Source organism: Oncorhynchus nerka, linkage group LG11 (genome assembly GCF_034236695.1).
Source record: "Oncorhynchus nerka isolate Pitt River linkage group LG11, Oner_Uvic_2.0, whole genome shotgun sequence".
NCBI classification, from domain to species: Eukaryota; Metazoa; Chordata; class Actinopteri; order Salmoniformes; family Salmonidae; genus Oncorhynchus; species Oncorhynchus nerka.
The window spans coordinates 11,888,311-11,910,940 of NC_088406.1; the positions used below are offsets into that span (position 1 = coordinate 11,888,311).

Sequence of the window (22,630 nt, forward strand, 5' to 3'; positions counted from 1 at the left end):
TTGGAGACTTTTATCTCCCTCACCAACTTCAAACATCTGGTATCTGAGCAGCTAACCGATCGCTGCAGCTGTACATAGTCTATCGGTAAATAGCCCACCCATTTTTACCTACCTCATCCCCATACTGTTTCTATTTATTTACTTTTCTGCTCTTTTGCACACCAATATCTCTACCTGTACATGACCATCTGATCATTTATCACTCCAGTGTTAATCTGCAAAATTGTAATTATTCGCCTACCTCCTCATGCCTTTTGCACACAATGTATATAGACTCCCTTTTTTTCGACTGTGTTATTGACTTGTTAATTGTTTACTCCATGTGTAACTCTGTGTTGTCTGTTCACACTGCTATGCTTTATCTTGGCCAGGTCACAGTTGCAAATGAGAACTTGTTCTCAACTAGCCTACCTAGTTAAATAAAGGTGAAATAAAATTGACAAAAAATACAAATGAAACCTGTAAATTACCAATAAACTTCTTCCAAACATATCAAACAATGTTCCTAATCAATCATCAGGTACCCTAATATTTAAATAAACAATACAATTTAAGACAGAGAATACGGGAGACCATTACCGGAGATAAAAAACGAAGTGCAAGCCCTCACCGGAACACGCAACTGTAACGGCTTTCTTCCTGGGAAGGAGAGGCGGACCAAAACGCAGCGTGGTTAGAGTTCATGTTAATTTAATAAGGTAACTCAAACATGAACAGGATACAAAACAATAAACGTGAAAACCGAAACAGTCCTAACTGGTGCATAAAACACAAAGACAGGAAACAACCACCCACAAATCCCAACACAAAACAGACTACCTAAATATGGTTCCCAATCAGAGACAATGATTAACACCTGCCTTTGATTGAGAACCATATCAGGCCAAACATAGAAATAGACAAACCAGACACACAACATAGAATGCCCACCCAGCTCACGTCCTGACCAACACTAAAACAAGGAAAACACACAAGAACTATGGTCAGAACGTGACAGTACCCCCTCCCCAAGGTGCGGACTCCGACCGCACAACCTAAGCCTATAGGGGAGGGTCTGGTTGGGCATCTGTCTGCGGTGGCGGCTCTGGCGCTGGACGTGGACCCCACTCCATAATTGTCTTAGTCCACCTCCTTAGCGTCCTTTGAGAGGCGACCCTCGCCGCTGACCTTGGCCTAGGAACCCTAAAAAAGGGCTCCACTGGACTGAGGGGCAGCTCCAGACTGAGGAGCAGCTCGGGATTGAGGTAGCTCAGGACCGAGGGGTAGCTCAGAACCGAGGGGCAGCTCAGGACCGAAGGGTAGCTCAGGACCGAGGGGTAGCTCAGGACCGAGGGGTAGCTCAGGACCGAGGGGTAGCTCAGGACCGAGAGGTAGCTCAGGGCCGAGAGGTAGCTCAGGCGGACTGGCGGCTCTGGCAGATCCTGGCTGACTGGCGGCTCTGGCAGATCCTGGCTGACTGGTGGCTCTGGCAGATTCTGTCTGACTGGCGGCTCTGGAGGCTCCATGCTGACTGGCGGCTCTGGCGGCTCCATGCTGACTGGCGGCTCTAGCGGCTCTGGACAGACGGGAGACTCTAGCGGCTCTGGACAGACGGGAGACTCTAGCGGCTCTGGACAGACGGGAGACTCTAGCGGCTCTGGACAGACGAGAGACTCTAGCGGCTCTGGACAGACAGGTGACTCTAGTGGCTCTGGACAGACGGGAGACTCTAGCAGCTCTGGACAAACGGGAGACTCTAGCAGCTCTGGACAGACGGGCAGCCCAGGTAGCGCTGGGCAGACGGGCAGCTCCGGCAACGTTGGAGAGGACGAAGGCTCTGGCAGCGCTGAGCAGAGGAGCTCTGGCGCCTCTGGACTGAGGGGCTCTGGCGCCTCTGGACTGAGGGGCGGAAGCTCTGGCAGCACCGGACAGGCGGGAGACTCCGGCTGCGCTGGAGAGGAGGAAGGCTCTGGCAGTGCTGGACAGAGGGGCTCTGGCGCCTCTGGACTGAGGGGCGGAAACTCTGGCAGCGCCGGACAGGCGGGACGCACTATAGGCCTGATTCGTGGTGCCGGCACTGGTAGTACTGGGCCGAGGACACGCACCTCAGGGCGAGTGCGGGGAGGAGAAACAGGGAGTACTGGGCTCTGGACACGCACAGGAAGCCTGGTGCGGGGGGCTGTCACCGGAGGGCTGGTGTGTAGGTGGCACTGGATAGACCGGACCGTGCAGGTGCACTGGAGCTCTTGAGCACCGAGCCTGCCCAACCTTACCTGGCTCGATGCCCACTCTAGCCTGGCCGATAAGAGGAGCTGGTATGTACCGCACCGGGCTATGCACCCGCACTGGAGACACCGTGCGCTCCACAGCATAACACGGTGCCTGCCCGGTCTCTCTCGCTCTCCGGTAAGCACAGGAAGTTGGCGCAGGTCTCCTACCTGGCTTCGCCATATTCCCTGTGTCCCTCCCCCAAGACATTTTTGGGGCTGACTCTCTGGCTTCCTACCGAGCCGCCGTGCTCGCTTCGCCAACCTCATTCTCCTGTAACCTTCCTCGCACTGCTCCATCGAATCCCAGGCGGGCTCCGGCACTCTCCCAGGGTAGACCGCCCACCGGTCTATCTCTTCCCAAGTTGTATACTCCAGATTCTGCTCCCATGTCCCGAAATCCTGACATCGCTGCCTCTCCTGCTCCTCGTAATGCCACCTCTCTGCTTTCGCTGCCTCCAGCTCTGCTTTGGGGCGGCGATATTCCCGTGGCTCTGCCCAGGGTCCTTTTCCGTCCAACTCGTCCTCCCATGTCCATGAGTCTTCTGATGCTGGCTGCTTCTCCTGCTGCCCCTGCCTGTTACCACGCTGCTTGGTCCTGTTGTGGCGGGTGGTTCTGTAACGGCTTTCTTCCTGGGAAGGAGAGGCGGACCAAAACGCAGGTGGTTAGAGTTCATGTTAATTTAATAAGGTAACTCAAACATGAACAGGATACAAAACAATAAACGTGAAAACCGAAACAGTCCTAACTGGTGCATAAAACACAAAGACAGGAAACAACCACCCACAAATCCCAACACAAAACAGGCTACCTAAATATGGTTCCCAATCAGAGACAATGACTAACACCTGCCTCTGATTGAGAACCATATCAGGCCAGACATAGAAATAGACAAACCAGACACACAACATAGAATGCCCACGCAGCTCACGTCCTGACCAACACTAAAACAAGGAAAACACACAAGAACTATGGTCAGAACGTGACAGCAACAAACACTACAGCCAAAATGGGAGCCAATTACTAATACTTCAAATTCCAGCTAATTTTTCAACTGAAACTCTTTCTAAAGACTGTTGACATCTATTGGAAGCCCTAGGAACTGCAATCTGAGAGGTCTTCCTTTTATATTCCCATTCCCAGCCATTGTATTCAGTGGTGAGCTCCAAAAATAAAATTCTGGATGGATTGTCCTCAGGTTTTCGCTTGCCATATTAGGTCTGTTATACTCACAGACATTATTTTATCAGTTTTGGAAACTTTAGAGTGCTATCTATCTATATGCATATCCAAGCTTCTTGCATTGCCCAATGGGACTCCCAATGGGACTCATTGCCCAATGGGACTCCCAATCACAGCCGGATGTGATATAGCCTGGAATCAAACCAGGGAGTGTAGTGACACCTCCTGCTCTGTAATGCAGGGCCTTAGACCGCTGCGCCACTCAGGAGCCAAATAAACAACTGGCAAAGGTTGGCTACTTTGAAGAACCTCAAATATAAAATATATTGTTTAACACTTTTTTGGTTACTACATTATTCCGTATGTGGAATTTCACAGTTTTGATGTCTTCAATATTATTTGAAAATGTAGAAAATATTAAAAATAAACAAAAAGCCTTGAATATGTAGTTGTGTCCAAACATTTGAATGGTACAGTCTGTTGAAGTGTGTCAAATATGTTTGAAAACACTATGTTAAAAGCACTGTGTGGGCTTGTCCCTAGGATTACCAAAAGACAAAGAGCTGGATCAGTGATTCACCAATCAGGGCCTTCTTTGCGACCTTCAGGTTACATACCCGGGACAAACCACGAGCTAGACAAAAACCTTGTCTATGATGAGAGAGGGAGTTGGTATACTGACAGAGGCTGCACTTATCTATCCACTGCTTGCTCAAATTAGCAGCGTAACTCAGCCTCTGTCACTATCCCACCTCCCTCTCTCATCCTGTACCCCGGGGACACAATGAACACTAGAACCACATCCCACTCGTTGAGAGGGAGTGTATTGGCAGTTCCAGCGTCTTACGAGGCACTTTCACCTCTATAAAAGAGGAACCCTTCTGTCTGCCCTCACAGAAACAGCTGCCCTGCTGAAGGCTGGCATGGCACTGAGTACAGGAGTGGTTCTCCAGCTGCTGGTGGTGGTGATGAGGGGTATAGCTGCTCCAGCCCCAATCTGCTCTCTGCTGGGCCAACCCGCTCTGCCTCTCCTGTCTGCCGAGGGGGACATCAACATTGGGGCAGTGTTCCCTCTACATAGGAATGCCCTCTTCAAGGTCCATTCGTTCACCTCCAGACCAGAGAAAACACCCTGTATCAGGTATGTGTTGAAAAAACTGTCTGTGGGAACTTTTAGCTGTTAGGGAATATTTCTCATCAAGATAGATTTTTTTTGTATCTCACTGAAATTAGGCACAGTGCTTAATAACACTATTGTAAATGATATGTGCATTTATTTTTTGGACAAAACAAGTATACAAATTGTTTCTGTGATACTAAACACAATACTCAACTAATCTCGAACGAGTATATTAGCTTTGCAGGCATATCTGATTTATGGCATTTGCGATTCCTGGCTTCAACTAACTTATTTTTGGTTTGTTACCACTGTCTAGTATCAACCAACGGGAATTCCAGTTTGCACAGACCCTGATCTTTGCCCTGGAGGAGATCAACAACAGCAGTGATCTGCTCCCAGGGCTGTCTCTGGGTTACCAGGTCTATGACTCCTGTAGCTATGCCCCCCTGGCCATCCACTCAGCCCTGGCCCTGATGAACAGCCCTGGGCCCGAGGACAGCCTGGGAGACCCTTCCTCCTGTTCCAGATCTCCAGCCGTGTTGGGTATTGTAGGGGAGTCAAGCTCCACATCCACCATCGGAATATCATCCCTGGTCGGACCATTCAACATCCCTGTGGTGAGACACCTTCTGGTTGTGGCTCTTTAGAAGTAGTTTCATCAATGTCAGCTATGTATGAAAGATCAATTCAAATCTTCCCGTTTCTTCCACACAGATCAGCCACTTTGCCACCTGTGCTTGTCTGAGTAACAAAAAAAAGTTCCCCTCCTTCTTCAGAACCATCCCCAGTGACTTCTACCAGAGCAGAGCCCTGGCAAAGCTGGTCAAACACTTTGGATGGAACTGGGTGGGAGTGGTGAACAGCAACAATGACTATGGAAACAACGGCATGGCCACATTCTTGGAGGCATCGTGGCATGAAGGGGTCTGTGTAGAGTACCAAGAGTCCATCCACCGCACAGACCCCAGAGAGAAGCTCCTGGAAGTCGTCAAGGTCATCCGGAGGGCCACAGCCAGGGTGGTGGTACTGTTCATGGGCTTGGGGGACATCGTTCCCCTGATGAATGAGATGGCCCTGGAGGGAGACCCAGGGCTTCAGTGGGTGGGCAGCGAGTCCTGGATCACAGCCAGACTGCTGGCGGATAACAAGGCCTACGGCTTCCTGAGGGGAGCGGTTGGCTTTGCCATCAGGAATGCCAGGCTGGATGGTCTGGAGGGGTTCCTACACAAGGTGCACCCCTCCCAGGCGCCAGACAACACCCTGCTCAGGGAGTTTTGGGAGACTGTGTTCCAGTGCTCCTTCGAGGGGGGCAGCAGCACGCTGTGCACAGGAACAGAGAGCTTAGCAAAGCTGAAGAACCAATACACTGACATGTCAGAGCTGAGAATACCCAATAAAGTATACACAGCTGTATATGCGATTGCACACGCTCTGCACAACCTAATGACAGACTTAAAGAATGACACAGACAGTGGCAAAAGACCAGTCTACACACCACAGCAGGTGAGCAAGCTCCAGATACGACAAAACATAAATAACATATCTTATGAATCATTCCACTCTCTGTGTCTCTCCCTGCGTGTTTTTCTCTCTCTCTCTCTCTCTCTCTCTCTCTCTCTCTCTCTCTTCCTCTCTCTCTCTCTCCCTCTCCCCATGTTGTTGAGCAGGTGCTACAGTACCTGAAGGAGGTGAGGTTTAGAGTAAAGACAGGAGAGGAGATCTGGTTTGATGATAACGGAGATGTGGTGGCGTGCTACGACCTAGTGAACTGGCAGCAGGAGGAGGATGGGACCCTGCAGTTCCATGTTGTGGGGCTGTATGATTCCTCGATGCCCCCTGAACAGCGCATTACCTTCAACAAGGGAAAACTGGTCTGGGTAGGGGGGCAGGCAGAGGTAGGACTAAATACATTTAGAATATGTTGCAAAAGCATAGCACATGCAAACCTCAAACCACTGCAAATGTAAAACATGCATTCTATAATGTATATATAATCCACATAGTCTATCTCAATTCTCTTCTTTTGCATTGGTAATATATCTTCCATAAGTAGTGACATTAAACCATTTCTGCACGTTTATTTACATAAAATACACCAATATTCAGGCATGTTGTATTTCTCTACAGGCACCTGCATCAGTGTGCAGTGAGAGCTGTCCCACAGGCACTCGTAAGGCTGTACAGAAAGGAAAACCTGTATGCTGTTATGACTGTGTACCATGTGCGGAGGGAGAGATCAGTAATATCACAGGTAATATATAATGCATTTAGGGCTACCTTCATTACTTTCAAGCTCTGTCACTGCCCAACAGGATTAATAGATATCAAAAAACACATGACACAGTGACACACTGATTCATGGAATGAATGACGTTCTAATCCTTTTACAGATTCTAACGGCTGCTATCGATGTGACTTGGAGTATTGGTCAAATGAAAAAAGGGACCTCTGTGTGTTGAAACCAGTTGAATTCCTCTCCTATGAAGAAATTATGGGCATAGTTCTGGTGTTTTTCTCCTTACTGGGGTCCGGTGTTACTACTCTGGTAGCTGTTGTGTTTTCAATTCACAAGGATACTCCCATCGTCAGGGCCAACAACTCTGAGCTGAGCTTCCTGCTGCTCTTCTCCTTGACTCTGTGTTTTCTGTGTTCTCTTACTTTCATTGGCCGGCCCTCTGAGTGGTCCTGTATGCTGCGTCACACAGCGTTTGGGATCACCTTCGTCCTCTGCATGTCTTGTGTTCTGGGGAAAACAATAGTGGTGTTGATGGCCTTCCGGGCTACACTTCCAGCCAGTAATATCATGAAATGGTTTGGTCCTCCACAGCAGAGACTCAGTGTTCTGGCTTTCACTCTCATACAGGTCCTGATCTGTGTACTTTGGTTAACAGTCTCCCCTCCTTTCCCCTACAAGAACATGAAGACTTATAAGGAAAAGGTCATTCTAGAGTGTGATGTGGGTTCAGCTATTGGTTTCTGGGCTGTGTTGGGGTATATAGGACTCCTGGCTCTCTTGTGCTTTGTGCTGGCTTTTCTGGCTCGAAAGCTGCCTGATAACTTCAATGAGGCCAAATTCATCACCTTCAGCATGCTCATATTCTGTGCAGTCTGGATCACCTTTATCCCAGCTTATGTCAGCTCTCCTGGGAAGTTCACTGTAGCTGTGGAGATCTTTGCTATTCTGGCCTCCAGTTTTGGTTTACTTTTCTGCATTTTTGCTCCTAAATGTTTCATTATATTGCTGAGGCCAGAGCAAAACACCAAGAAACATATGATGGGGAAGACATCCAATGATATACGATATTGAAGAGCAAATTATGGGGAAAACATCCAATGATATACGATATTAAAGAAAGATATAATGGGGAAGATATTCAATGATGTACGATATTAAAGAAACATTATGGGGAAGACATCTAATTGTAATGGTTTTCTTGACTTGAAGGAGAGGAGGACCAAAATGCAGCGTGGTTACTATTCATGTTTTTGAATAAGACAACTAAACATAATACAAAACAACAAACGTGGAAAACCGAAACAGCCCTATCTGGTGCAACAAACACAGAGACAGGAACAATCACCCACAAAACCCAACACCAAACAGGCTACCTAAATATGGTTCCCAATCAGAGACAATGACTAACACCTGCCTCTGATTCCACAGCCAAACATAGAAATAGACCAACTAGACATGTAACATAGAATGCCCACTCAGATCACACCCTGACCGAACAAAACATAGAAACATACAAAGCAAACTATGGTCAGGGTGTGACACTAATGATAAACGATAGTAAAGAAACATATTTTGGGAAAGGCGTCAACCAAAGCCATTTAGGATGAATAATGACCATTGGCTTATTCTAAGTCTTTCTATAATAAACACAGACACATCATATCTAAGTCAGTCGTGGGTTAACCTCATCCACAGACACATCATATCTAAGTCAATCATGGGTTAACCTCATCCACAGACACATCATATCTAAGTCAGTCATGGGTTAAACTCATCCACAGACACATCATATCTAAGTCAGTCATGGGTTAAACTCATCCACAGACACATCATATCTAAGTCAATCATGGGTTAACCTCATCCACAGGCTCAATTGATACCAAAAAATAGAGCCTGGAAACACTGTGCAATGAAGTGTTACTTGAAAGGGGAAGGGTTCAAATCAAGGATAGAGAGAGCCTGCTACAGTTTGACTATGAAAACTGGAGAAAACCTCACAATGATCATATGACTTTTAGGAAGCCCCAACTGATTCTGAGTTTGGGCATATTTCTTATTTGATTTATTTCACCTTTATTTAACCAGGTAGGCTAGTTGAGATGAAGTGCTCATTTACAAATGCGACCTGGCCAAAATAAAGCAAAGCAGTGCGACACAAACAACAACACAGAGTTACACATGGAACAAACAAACATGGAGTCAATAATACAATACAGTGTGTGCAAATGAGGTAGGATAAGGGAGGTAAGGCAATAAATAGGCCATAGTAGATACATAATTACAATATAGAATTTAAACACTGAAGTGATAGATGTGCAGATGATGAATGTGCAAAGGAGCAAAATATGAAGTTTATATGTGAGAACTACGTGCATTCTTCCTGATTTCCCGAACTCACGTCCTTGTTTAGCCTAATTCGTTTGTAGAGGGAAGGTTCTAAGGGTTATGTTGGATGGTGATGGACTGAGATATCAGCCAATGTAAATCTGCTCCTGCCATGGGCTCCATTCCTGTCTCTTCATTAGACATTGTGAGAGATGGTTCGAAAGAGAAAGAGCCGGCTGGTGGACAAGATCTTTCATGGGTACATAGATGTTCAATAAGTACAAAAAGTCCTGAACACACATCCAACAGCACATTATGCCAAGCAGCCATATCTACATGGGTGTGGTCGCACATTATGAAAGTCAAGACAATAATGAAGCAGAAAGAAAATGTATTATTTTGACTATGTTTCTCACTGCTCTACCCCAGCGGCCACTGACAGCCTGCTGTGCTTCCACAGGCCCCCTCAGTGACCCCCTCAGTGACCCCCTCAGTGACTGCTGCTGTCCAGTCCAGGTCCAGATCAGGAGCCCACACACAAGCCCCTTACTGAGCCTCTGTCTCACAGGCCTGCTCTGGACAAGCATGGTCTACTATCTCATCAAAAACAACATTGACTTCTTAAACCTCTCCTCATAGGCCTGTGGGCCACAACCCAATGTGTGTCAATACACCAATGGGCATGTGGCATTCATACCACCATCAACACATAGCAAGGCCTCAGTGAAATGTGTTATCAAGAATATATGTGTATTTTCCATGTATCGTGTAATGTATTGGCTACCCTTCATGTAATATTACAGTGGTTGTCATAAACAATTCAGCTGTCTAATATCTCTAGATCTCCAGTCTTATTTTAATTATCACAACGCTAGAGAAAGACACAAATAAATGAAAACGCTAGAGTGGTAATTTTCTATGAATTGTGTGACTCGCTTCAGCTGGCCAAATGTATCTGTATGTAGTAGTAATAGTAGTAGAAACAATGGTAATAGTAAATCAAATCAAATCAAATTGTATTAGTCACATGTGCTGAATTCAACTGGTCTGGACCTTACAGTGAAATGCTAACTACGAGCCCCTAACCAACAATTCAGTTTAAAGAAATACAGATAAGAATAAGAAATATAATTAACAAGTATTTAAAGAGCAGCAGTACAATAACAATAGTGAGACTACATAGTGAGACTATATACAGGGGGTACAGGTACAGAGTCAATGTCAATGTGTATTATATTGCCTCAATGTGTGAGGTAATATGTACATATAGGTAGAGTTATTAAAGTGACTATGCATAGATGATAACAGAGAGTAGCAGTGGTGTAGTAGGCCTAGTGGTAGTAGTGGTGGTAGTGGTAGTGGTAGTAGGCCTAGTGGTAGTAGTGGTAGTAGTAGTAGTGGTAGTAGGCCTAGTGGTAGTAGTGGTAGTAGTAGTAGTGGTAGTAGGCCTAGTGGTAGTAGTGGTAGTAGTGGTAGTGGTAGTAGGCCTAGTGGTAGTAGTGGTAGTAGTAGTAGTGGTAGTAGGCCTAGTGGTAGTAGTGGTAGTAGTAGTAGTGGTAGTAGGCCTAGTGGTAGTAGTGGTAGTAGTGGTAGTGGTAGTAGGCCTAGTGGTAGTAGTGGTAGTAGTGGTAGTGGTAGTAGGCCTAGTGGTAGTAGTGGTAGTAGTAGTAGTGGTAGTAGGCCTAGTGGTAGTAGTGGTAGTAGTGGTAGTGGTAGTAGGCCTAGTGGTAGTAGTGGTAGTAGTAGTAGTGGTAGTAGTGGTAGTAGTGGTAGAAGTAGTAGTGGTAGTAGACCTAGTGGTAGTAGTGGTAGTAGTAGTAGTGGTAGTAGGCCTAGTGGTAGTAGTGGTAATAGTGGTAGTAGTAGTAGTGGTAGTAGGCCTAGTGGTAGTAGTGGTAGAATAAATAGTAGTAGTGGTAGTAGTAGTAGTTCTAGTGGTAGTAGTAGTGGTAGTAGTAGAGTTATTAAAGTGTATGCATAGAGTGAGTAGCAGTGGTGTAGTAGGCCTAGTGGTAGTAGTGGTAGTAGTGGTAGTGGTAGTAGGCCTAGTGGTAGTAGTGGTAGTAGTAGTAGTGGTAGTAGTGGTAGTAGGACTAGTGGTAGTAGTGGTAGTAGTGGTAGAAGTAGTAGTGGTAGTAGACCTAGTGGTAGTAGTGGTAGTAGATGATAGTGGTAGTAGTGGTAGTAGCAGTGGTAGTAGTGGTAGTAGGCCTAGTGGTAGTAGTAGGCCTAGTAGTGTAGTAGTGGTAGTAGGTAGTGGTAGTAGTGGTAGTAGTAGTAGTGGTAGTAGTGGTAGTAGGACTAGTGGTAGTAGTGGTAGTAGTGGTAGAAGTAGTAGTGGTAGTAGACCTAGTGGTAGTAGTGGTAGTAGTAGTAGTGGTAGTAGGCCTAGTGGTGGTAGTGGTAGTAGTGGTATTAGTAGTAGTGGTAGTGGTAGTAGTAGTAGTAGAGTGGTAGTAGGCCTAGTGGTAGTAGTGGTAGTGGTAGTAGTAGGGTAGTAGTGGTAGTAGTAGTAGTGGTAGTAGGCCTAGTGGTAGTAGTGGTAGTAGTGGTAGTAGTAGTAGTGGTAGTAGGCCTAGTGGTAGTAGTGGTAGTAGTAGTAGTGGTAGTAGGCCTAGTGGTAGTAGTGGTAGTAGTGGTAGTAATAGTAGTGGTAGTAGGCCTAGTGGTAGTAGTGGTAGTAGTGGTAGTAATAGTAGTGGTAGTAGGCCTAGTGGTAGTAGTGGTAGTAGTAGTAGTGGTAGTAGGCCTAGTGGTAGTAGTGGTAGTAGTGGTAGTAGTAGTGGTAGTAGTAGTAGTGGTAAAAGCCCTAGTGGTAGTAGTGGTAATAGTGGTAGTAGTAGTAGTGGTAGTAGGCCTAGTGGTAGTAGTGGTAGAATAAATAGTAGTAGTGGTAGTAGTAGTAGTTCTAGTGGTAGTAGTAGTGGTAGTAGTAGAGTTTTTAAAGTGACTATGCATAGATGATAACAGAGAGTAGCAGTGGTGTAGTAGGCCTAGTGGTAGTAGTGGTAGTAGTGGTAGTGGTAGTAGGCCTAGTGGTAGTAGTGGTAGTAGTGGTAGTGGTAGTAGGCCTAGTGGTAGTAGTGGTAGTAGTAGTAGTGGTAGTAGTGGTAGTAGGACTAGTGGTAGTAGTGGTAGTAGTGGTAGAAGTAGTAGTGGTAGTAGTGGTAGTAGTGGTAGTAGTAGTAGTGGTAGTAGGCCTAGTGGTAGTAGTAGTAGTAGTATGATGGTAGTAGTAGGCCTAGTGTAGTGGTAGTAGTGGTAGTGGTAGTAGGTGGTAGTAGTGGTAGTAGTAGTGGTAGTAGGCCTAGTGGTAGTAGTGGTAGTAGTAGTAGTGGTAGTAGTGGTAGTAGGACTAGTGGTAGTAGTGGTAGTAGTGGTAGAAGTAGTAGTGGTAGTATACCTAGTGGTAGTAGTGGTAGTAGTAGTAGTGGTAGTAGGCCTAGTGGTAGTAGTGGTAGTAGTGGTAGTAGTAGTAGTGGTAGTAGGCCTAGTGGTAGTAGTGGTAGTAGTGGTAGTAGGCCTAGTGGTAGTAGTGGTAGTAGTGGTAGTAGTAGTAGGCCTAGTGGTAGTAGTGGTAGTAGTGGTAGTAGTGGTAGTAGGACTAGTGGTAGTAGTGGTAGTGGTAGTAGTAGTGGTAGTAGGCCTAGTGGTAGTAGTGGTAGTAGTAGTAGTGGTAGTAGGCCTAGTGGTAGTAGTGGTAGTAGTGGTAGTAGTAGTAGTGGTAGTAGGCCTAGTGGTAGTAGTGGTAGTAGTAGTGGTAGTAGGCCTAGTGGTAGTAGTGGTAGTAGTAGTAGTGGTAGTAGGCCTAGTGGTAGTAGTGGTAGTAGTAGTAGTGGTAGTAGTGGTAGTAGGACTAGTGGTAGTAGTGGTAGTAGTGGTAGTAGTAGTAGTGGTAGTAGAAGTGGTAGTAGTGGTAGTAGTAGTAGTGGTAGTAGGCCTAGTGGTAGAGTGGTAGCAGTGGTGGTAGTAGGCCTAGTGGTAGTAGTGGTAGTAGTGGTAGTGGTAGTGGTAGTAGGCCTAGTGGTAGTAGTGGTAGTAGTGGTAGTGGTAGTAGTGGTAGTAGGCCTAGTGGTAGTAGTGGTAGTAGTAGTAGTGGTAGTAGGAGTGGTAGTAGTGGTAGTGGTAGTAGTGGTAGTAGTAGTAGTGGTAGTAGTGGCCTAGTGGTAGGCCTAGTGGTAGTAGTGGTAGTAGTAGTAGTGGTAGTAGGCCTAGTGGTAGTAGTGGTAGTAGTAGTGGTAGTAGTAGTAGTGGTAAAAGCCCTAGTGGTAGTAGTGGTAATAGTGGTAGTAGTAGTAGTGGTAGTAGGCCTAGTGTTAGTAGTGGTAGTAATAGTAGTGGTAGTAGTGGTAGTAGTACTAGTGGTAGTAGTGGTAGTAGTGGTAGAAGTAGTAGTGGTAGTAGACCTAGTGGTAGTAGTGGTAGTAGTAGTAGTGGTAGTAGGCCTAGTGGTAGTAGTGGTAGTAGTGGTAGTAGTAGTAGTGGTAGTAGGCCTAGTGGTAGTAGTGGTAGTAGTGGTAGTAGTAGTAGTGGTAGTAGGCCTAGTGGTAGTAGTGGTAGTAGTAGTAGTGGTAGTAGGCCTAGTGGTAGTAGTGGTAGTAGTAGTAGTAGTAGTGGTAGTAGGACTAGTGGTAGTAGTGGTAGTAGTGGTAGAAGTAGTAGTGGTAGTAGACCTAGTGGTAGTAGTGGTAGTAGTAGTAGTGGTAATAGGCCTAGTGGTAGTAGTGGTAGTAGTGGTAGTAGTAGTAGTGGTAGTAGGCCTAGTGGTAGTAGTGGTAGTAGTGGTAGTAGTAGTGGTAGTATGCCTAGTGGTAGTAGTGGTAGTAGTAGTAGTGGTAGTAGGCCTAGTGGTAGTAGTGGTAGTAGTAGTAGTGGTAGTAGTGGTAGTAGGACTAGTGGTAGTAGTGGTAGTAGTGGTATAAGTAGTAGTGGTAGTAGACCTAGTGGTAGTAGTGGTAGTAGGGTTAGTGGTAGTAGGCCTAGTGGTAGTAGTGGTAGTAGTAGTAGTGGTAGTAGGCCTAGTGGTAGTAGTGGTAGTAGTGGTAGTAGTAGTAGTGGTAGTAGGCCTAGTGGTAGTAGTGGTAGTAGTAGTAGTGGTAGTAGGCCTAGTGGTAGTAGTGGTAGTAGTAGTAGTGGTAGTAGTGGTAGTAGGACTAGTGGTAGTAGTAGTAGTGGTAGTAGACCTAGTGGTAGTAGTGGTAATAGTGGTAGTAGTAGTAGTGGTAGTATGCCTAGTGGTAGTAGTGGTAGAATAAATAGTAGTAGTGGTAGTAGTAGTAGTTCTAGTGGTAGTAGTAGTGGTAGTAGGCCTAGTGGTAGTAGGCCTAGTGGTCGTAGTAGTGGTAGTAGGCCTAGTGGTCGTAGTGGTAGTAGAAGTAGTAGTAGTCGTAGTAGTAGTAGTAGTGATAGTAGGCCTAGTGGTAGTAGTAGTAGTGGTAGTAGTGGTAGTGGTAATAGTACTAGTGGAAGTAGTCCTAGTGGTAGTAGTAGTAGTAGTCCTAGAAGTAGTAGTAGTAGTAGTGGTAGTAGGCCTAGTGGTAGTAGTGGTAGTAGTAGTAGTAGTAGTGGTAGTAGGCCTAGTGGTAGTAGTAGTAGTAGTGGTAGTAGTAGTAGTAGTGGTAGAAGTAGTAGTAGTGGTAGTAGTAGTAGTAGTGGTAGTAGGCCTAGTGGTAGAAGTAGTAGTAGTGGTAGTAGTAGTAGTGGTAGTAGGCCTAGTGGTAGTAGTATAAGTTGTTGGCCTTGTGGTAGTGGTATTAGTGGTGATAATATTCTCAAGCTTATGAAAAAGTGTTTCAAGACAAAGGAGTGTGAGGAAGTGTATTTCAATGAGAATTTGGACGTGACTGCCAAGTGTAACATTGTCAACTGGCAGCCAAAGGAGGATGGAAGTGTGGAGTGAGTTACTGTTGGTCTCTTTGATGCCTCGCTACCTGCAGACAGGCAACATACTATCAACAACAGCTCCTTGGTATTGACACAGAATTTTGTAAATGCATGCTAGGTGTTTTAGGCTGTCATTTATAACAGTATACATTTTAGTTGATTGTGACACATTGGTCCCTAATGTAAACAACCCACGCTTCATTGCAGGTGCCTGTGGATATAGGACTCGTGGCTGTCTTGTGCTCTGTGCTGGCTTTTCTGGCTCGAAAGCTGCCTGATAACTTCAATGATGCCAAATTCATCACCTTCAGCATGCTCATATTCTGTGCAGTCTGGATCACCTTTATCCCAGCTTATCTCAGCTCTGCTGGGAAGTTCACTGTAGCTGTGGAGATATTTGCTATTCTGGCCTCCAGTGTTGGTTTACTGTCCTGCATATTTACTCCTAAATGTTTCATTATATTTCAGAGGCCAGAGCAAAACAACAAGAAACATATAATGGGGAAGACATCCAATGAAATCCAATTATGTTTTTAACATATTTTAGAAAATGCCTAATATCTGAGACAGTAAATCTCAAATGTTCTGTAATGAACAGTGTTTTTAGTGTTGTGTGTTTTTAGTGTCATGTGCATTTAAATACATCACATTCAACACGAGCATTGATTATTACCTTTGGTCAAATAATAGATTTTCAAACATGAACATGAGGACATTGTGGAAGATGGACAGGCTTTCTCAGATGTTAATATGTAAACAAAATGACAGGGCAGTAAGACAAACAGACAGACAGACATGCAGACAGACAGACAGACAGACAGACAGACAGACATGCATGCAGGATTTTTGACAAACAAACACAGACAGACAGACAGACAGACAGACAGACAGACAGACAGACAGACAGACAGACAGACAGACAGACACACACACACAGACAAACACACACACAGACAAACACACACACACACAAACACACACACACACAGAGACAGACAGTAGGACGACTCTCTACAGGTACAGAGGAGCTGCTGCTAATACCACAGAGTTCAGCCCCAGGGGAGGAAACACCTCAAGGCCCCCAGCTCATCCTCTAACACAACAATAACAGTATCAGCTTCCCTTCCAGGGACACAGTATCATATACAGATGTCGTCAAATATTGGCCATCTTTGCATGATTCACTATTAATTCCAAAGTCAGTTGAAGTTGAAATGGAAACGTCTGGTGTTTACATTTGATTTAAAACTACACAGGGCAAATACAAAATTAAAAAGTCCAAAATCATTTGGTTGAAGCAATGATTCTCGTTTACTGTGTAATTTAACTCACCTGGGGTTAGTTGCACGTGCATACAGGGTAAAAATAGTCTTCAACAAGTTTTGAAAAGAAAAACAGAACATTCTGCTCCATCGCACTCCATTGTATAGTGCAAGGATACCAAGTACAGTTGAAGTCGGAAGTTTACATACCTTAATGGAACATTTTGAAATTTGCCATATGGTTAGTGAGAAAGTCCACATTGCAAATGTACGGTCCCTTACTAGACGTAAAATTTGCGGACGGCGTCGCGCCGTGCAGTAGGGCCGGATCTTCCAGGAAGTCATCAAACAAACTCTCTCGGACATTCGGTTCCCGTTTTATAACATTTTCAAATGTTGGTCATTTTTCCGCTCTCCCGGTAAATCCCACAAGAGGGCGAATGGAATCATATTGCATACGTCACCAATCATATGTCACCAATCACGACGTGACCTTATCTCCTAAACGTAAAAGATTTTGAAGACGAAACTTGGTGAGCATAGGTTTGGCATAATGGGCAGTTGGCCCCGAACAAGATGGCGTCTAGGCCTCAACGGTTTTGAGTTTTTTAAATTAAAGGTCAAAAATGAAAATAGAGCAATCATTTTTCCGCTTCACATCAAAGTAAATGAACCTACGGTGTCAATAAAAAAAGAACCAGCCATTTATCTATCGTCATTTAAGAGAAATCGTACAATGTCAAATTGGTGATTTTCAAAAAATAGTTTTTTTTTAAAGTTACAGATCCAGTTGCAGCGTGTTCATACATCTTTTTAAAGTGTGCTTCAGAGCTCTGCGAGATTTCTGTGACTTTCTGTGATTTTCTGAAATAACACACACTCACTAAACCCTCCATAAATAAGTCAGTTCATAAAGTAAAGACTTAAAACTCAATATTCTATAAGTGCCTACCCAAGGAGGATATGTGTTCACTTTCAGCTTCCTGTGTTAACCGGAAGTGCCTTTAAATGGTGTCATAGGTGCTGTTTCGAAGGGTTAAAAAGGTCAGATCTTTTCAAAACTTCATATGTGTGATTAGACAACCCCCATGAACTGTAAGTCAGTCATTTGGGGCAGCATGGTAGCCTAGTGGTTAGAGCGTTGGACTAGTAACCGGAAGGTTGCAAGTTCAAATCCCCAAGCTGACAAGGTACAAATCTGTCGTTCTACCCCTGAAAAGGCAATTAACCCACTGTTCCTAGGCCGTCATTGAAAATAAGAATTTGTTCTTAACTGACTTGCCTAGTTAAATAAAGGTAAAATAAAAAAATAAAAATTCTCCCAACAGATGTCAAAGAAAAGCTCTCTCACACACACACAACAAGGATGGAGTGACAAAGTGCGGTGCTTAAAGAAACACAGAGCCTGCAATGGCATTTCCATATTCTCAAGGCCGTGCGAGTTCAACAAGATGCCCTGCTTGACCGTAGCTCGCTCTGAGTGCAGCGACCGTGAAAAAAGTAGGCCCAAAATGAAGCCTGGCCCTAAATTTCATTTGCTTTTGGGTGACAGTAGGAGAACCTTTAGGGTGAAAAGCACAATTTGACCTCAGGAACATTCCTGAGGTCTTCCCGATCTGTGCAAGCATAACCTTGACCGTGTGGCATTAACCCATAACAGTTAAAAGAAGGTGTTTACATCAAACCGTTTTCAATGACTTCTCTCCCCATAGGAATACATTGCCTGCACCCCTAAATTCAAACTGAAGCCTATGTGGGTTATGAACCTGTCTTCGATGACAATCCCTCAGGCCACTATGATGTCTACCTGTGTCGATTCTAAGCTTCCTGGAGCAACCGGAAGTGGTTAAAATCACCCTAAAAGTGTTTTTCCTTACCCAACCAGCAGTTTGTGATAAATTGTGCATTCAACCCTGTGTAAATTGTTCAGTTCTTAAGGTAAACACTTAAAACTCAGGATTCTCTAAAGGCATACCCCAGTCAGGATATGTGTTTACTTATAGCTTCCTCTGCCAACCAGAAGTGCCTTAATACGGGTATCGCAGCCATAACAGGTTAAATTGTGTCATAGAGGCTGTTTCGAAGGGTTAAAAAGGTCAGATATTTTCAAAACTTCATATGTGTGATTAGGCAACCCCCATGAACTGTAAATCAGTCATGTCTCCCATAAAATTCCCAAGAAAAAAATCACACACACACAGCTAGGACAGAGGGACAGAGTGTGGTGCGTAGACACAGACAGTGCCTGTAATAGTTACCTTTGTTCGAACTAAAAAAGAACCGTCAGACCTACAGTTCTGAAACTTTAGAAACCTGTTCTAGACCTCAGGTCGATAGTACGTGGTGAGTTATGTAGCTCTAGAAGGTTCTCGGACCGAGAAACAGCCTCGTACATTTGCAATGACTTCAATTCATTTTGACCATTACGTAAATGGTCAAAAGTCCCAGAGTCGCAAGACTAGGTGCATTGAAACCAGCTCGGCCCATAGAGACAGACCCCAACGTTTCTGTCCGATAAGCTCATTCAAGGACCCCGTAGCAATGCATGGAAAAAAGTGGATTTTCAGCACCAGTTAAGGTCTTGCTCGGGCACCGAATGACCTATCGAGCCGAAACTTGGGATTCGGGGTCGCCTCACATAGGCCTACACAAAATGTCAGAACTGGACCCACAGCTAGAACGTAACTATGTGTTTTACGTTTTTATTATGTTTTAAACTGAAGGCGCTGTGAATTATGGGCCTGCTCTGAACTTGTCTGTCCGGCTGGATAACCTGTTGGCCCCCCGCAGACGTCCGGATCGGGGTCCGTCCGTTCCATTTCCCAGCATCTTGGATCCAACACCGATGGAGTTGGGAAGGGCTGCTATGAGGGGGGCCGGAGGGGGGACCATTCCCTGCACCAGCTGTGGCTGCAGAGGGCACACTGCTGGTCGGTGCTGGGGTGGTTCTCCAGGAAGTTGAGGTAGCAGGCGGAGCACTGGTGGGTCATCCCAGGTGAGTAGGCACACAACTCACCCAGAGCCCCCTGTTGCACACATGTGGTTACCTATAGAATTTCCTGAGTTCTCCCCACATTCCCAGCATAAGGCGCCAGTAGATTCAGGCGCAGCTGGGAACTTTATTGACCGCTCCTTGGCACTTAGATTAGGGATCCCTATTATTCCTGTTGATGTTCCCTTCCCTGTACATGTCTTAGATAGTCGTCCTTTGGTGTGCTATGACAACGCTGGGGGGTAACGAGGAGAGAATTAGTCTCTTCTTGATCGACTCTCCTGCGTATCCTGTTGTGTTGGGCCTTCCCTGGTTGGCCTCTCATGATCCTATTATTTCATGGCAACAGAGGGCACTCAAGGGATGGTCCTGTCAGTGTTCAGGGAGGTGTGTAGGTGTTTCCTTAGGTGCCACTATGGTGGAAAGTCCAAACCAGGTTTCCACCAAGCACATTCCCCCCGAATATGTCGATTTGGCAAAAAGAGGGTGACTCAATTACCACCCCATCGACAGGGGGATTGTGCAATAAATCTGGTAGGCGCTGCACTTCCCAGGAGTCACGTGTATCCTCTGTCACAGGAAGAGACGGCGGCTATGGAAACATATGTTACCAAAACTCTGGGACAGGGATACATTCGGCCTTCCACTTCACCTGTCTCCTCGAGTTTCTTTTTTGTGAAGAAGAAGGATGGAGGTTTACGCCCGTGTATTGACTATCGAGGTTTAAATCAGATTACGGTAAAATACAGTTACCCGCTACCTCTCATCGCCAGTATGACGGAGTAATTGCATGGGGCGCGCTTCTTCACAAAATTGGAACTCAGGAGAGCTTCAACGGGTGCATATCCGGGGGGTGATGAGTGGAAGACTGCATTTAGTACCACTTCTGGGCACTATGAGAACCTCGTCATGCCGTATGGGTTAATGAATGCTCCATCAGTCCAATCCTTTGTGGATGAGATTTTCAGGGACGTGCACGGACAGGGTGTAGTGGTGTATATAGATGACATTCTAATATACTCCACTACTCGCGCAGAGCATGTGTCCCTTGTGCACAGGGTGCTTGGTCGACTGTTGGAACATGACCTATACGTCAAGGTGGAAAAATGTCTGTTCTTCCAACAGTCCGTCTCCTTCCTAGGGTACCGCTTTTCTGCGTCAGGTGTGGAGATGGAAAATGACAGTATTTCAGCCGTGCGTAATTGGCCGACTCCAACCACGGTAAAGGAGGTGCAGCGGTTCTTAGGGTTTGCCAACTGCTACCAAGGTTTATCTGGGGGTTTGGTCAGGTAGTGGCACCCATTACCTCCTTGCTGAAGGGGGGACCGGTGCGACTGCAGTGGTCAGCTGGGGCGGACAGGGCTTTTGGTCACCTGAAGGCTCTGTTTACCTCGTCTGAGGCTGGGATAGGAGCTGTGCTGTCTCAGCGCTCGGGTACGCCACCGAAGCTCCGCCCCTGTGCTTTCTTTTCGAAATAGCTCAGTCCGGCGGAGCAAAACTATGATGTGGGGGACCGGGAACTGTTGGCTGTGGTCAAGGCTCTGAAGGCGTGGATGCATTGGCTTGAGGGGGCTAAGCACCCTCACCTCATTTGGACTGACCACCGCAATCTGGAGTACATCCGGGCGGCGAGGAGAATGAACCCTCGCCAGGCAAGGTGGGCCATGTTTTTCACCCGTTTTGTTTTCACCCTTTCCTACAAACCAGGTTCCCATAACGTTAAGACAGATGCACTGTCCCGGCTGTATGATACAGAGGAGCGGTCCACGGATCCCACTCCCATAATTCCAGCTTCTCGCCTGCTGGCACCGGTGGTATGGGAGGTGGACGTGGACATCGAGCGGGCGTCACGTGCAGCGCCCACTCCCCCTGAGTGTCCAGCTGGGCGTCTGTACGTTCCGTTTGATGTCCGCGATCGTTTGATCTGTTGGGCTCACACGTCACCCTCCTCTGGTCATCCTGGCATCGGTCGGACGGTGCGCTGCCTCGCTGCGAAGTACTGGTGGCCCACTTTAGCTAAGGACGTGAGGGTTTATGTTTCCTCCTGTTCGGTATGCGCACTGTGCCAGGCACCTGCCCAGAGAGAAATTAAAACCCCTTCCCATTCCACAACGACCGTGGTCACACCTATCGGTGGATTTCGTGACGGATCTTCCCCGTCGCGGGGTAACACCACGATCCTGGTCGTTGTGGATTGGTTTTCTATGTCCTGCCATCTCCTTCCTTTGCCCGGTCTCCCTACGGCTCTACAAACTGTGGAGGCCCTGTTCACCCACGTATTCTGGCACTACGGGGTGCCTGATGATATAGTTTCTGATCGGGTCCCCAATTCACGTCTAGAGTCAGGAGGGCGTTTATGGAACGCCTGGGGGTCTCGGTCAACCTTACCTCAGGTTTCCACCCTGAGAGTAACGGGCAGGTGGAAAGAGTCAACCAGGATGTGAGTAGGTTTCTGTGGTCCTATTGCCAGGACCGGCCGGGGTAGTGGGTGGTTTACATCCCCTGGGCGGAGATGACACAAAACTCCCTCCGCCACTCCTCTACCAACCTATCACCGTTTCAGTGTGTGCTAGGTTATCAGCCGGTCCTGGCACCATGGCATCAGAGGCAGATCAAGGCTCCTGTGGTGGATGAATGGTTTCGGCACTCGGAGGAGACATGGAACGCTGCCCATGTGCGGCTACAACGGACCATCAGGAGGCAAAAGGCGAGTGCCGACCGCCACCGCAGTGAGGCCCCGGTGTATGCACCGGGGGATTGGGTCTGGCTCTCGACCCGAAACCTGCCCCCCTGCCTGCCCTGCCGGAAGCTGGGTCCGCGGTTTGTGGGGCCATTTAAAGTTCTGAGGAGACTGAACGAGGTTTGTTATAGGTTAAGACTCACCCCTGATTATCGTATTAACCCCTCGTTCCATGTGTCTCTCCTCAGGCCGGAGGTGGTTGGTCCGCTCCAGCAGTCTGAGGTGCGGGAGGTTCCTCCGGAGAGGGGTACAGCCCGGAGGAGAGATTCTGGGAACCGGTGGAGGACATCCTAGACCCTTCATTGCTACAGGTGTTTCACCGTCTCCACCCGGATCACCCTGCTTCCCGTCCTCCAGATCGTCCCCGAGGCCGGTGTCAGGGGGGGTACTGTCACAACTTCCGCCGATGTCGGCCCCTCTGCTTGTTCGGGTGGTGTTCGTCGGTCAACGTCACCAGCTTTCTAGTCACCACCGATCCGTTTCGTTTTGTTTTGTCTGTATTAATCACACCTGGTTTCAATTCCCATATCATGTTCCTTATTTAACCCTTGTCCTTGATTGTTGGTGTCTTAGTGGTTGTTGTAGGTGTTAGTGTGTATGTATTTTCCGATGTGGTATCTTGCTTGACTTTTGTGAGTAAACT

At 46.6% G+C, this 22,630-nt stretch overlaps 1 protein-coding gene across 1 annotated transcript; it reads left to right on the top strand.

The window, feature by feature from the left end:
• Positions 1-4,343: 4,343 nt before the first annotated feature.
• Positions 4,344-7,943, top strand: LOC115137574 (extracellular calcium-sensing receptor-like). The gene is made up of 6 exons (XM_029673893.2): positions 4,344-4,570; positions 4,866-5,166; positions 5,264-6,052; positions 6,217-6,444; positions 6,677-6,800; positions 6,940-7,943. Exons 1-6 carry the CDS (start codon positions 4,353-4,355, stop codon positions 7,854-7,856), a joined length of 2,577 nt encoding a protein of 858 aa, XP_029529753.2. The 5' UTR covers positions 4,344-4,352; the 3' UTR covers positions 7,857-7,943.
• The last annotated feature ends 14,687 nt before the right edge of the window (positions 7,944-22,630 follow it).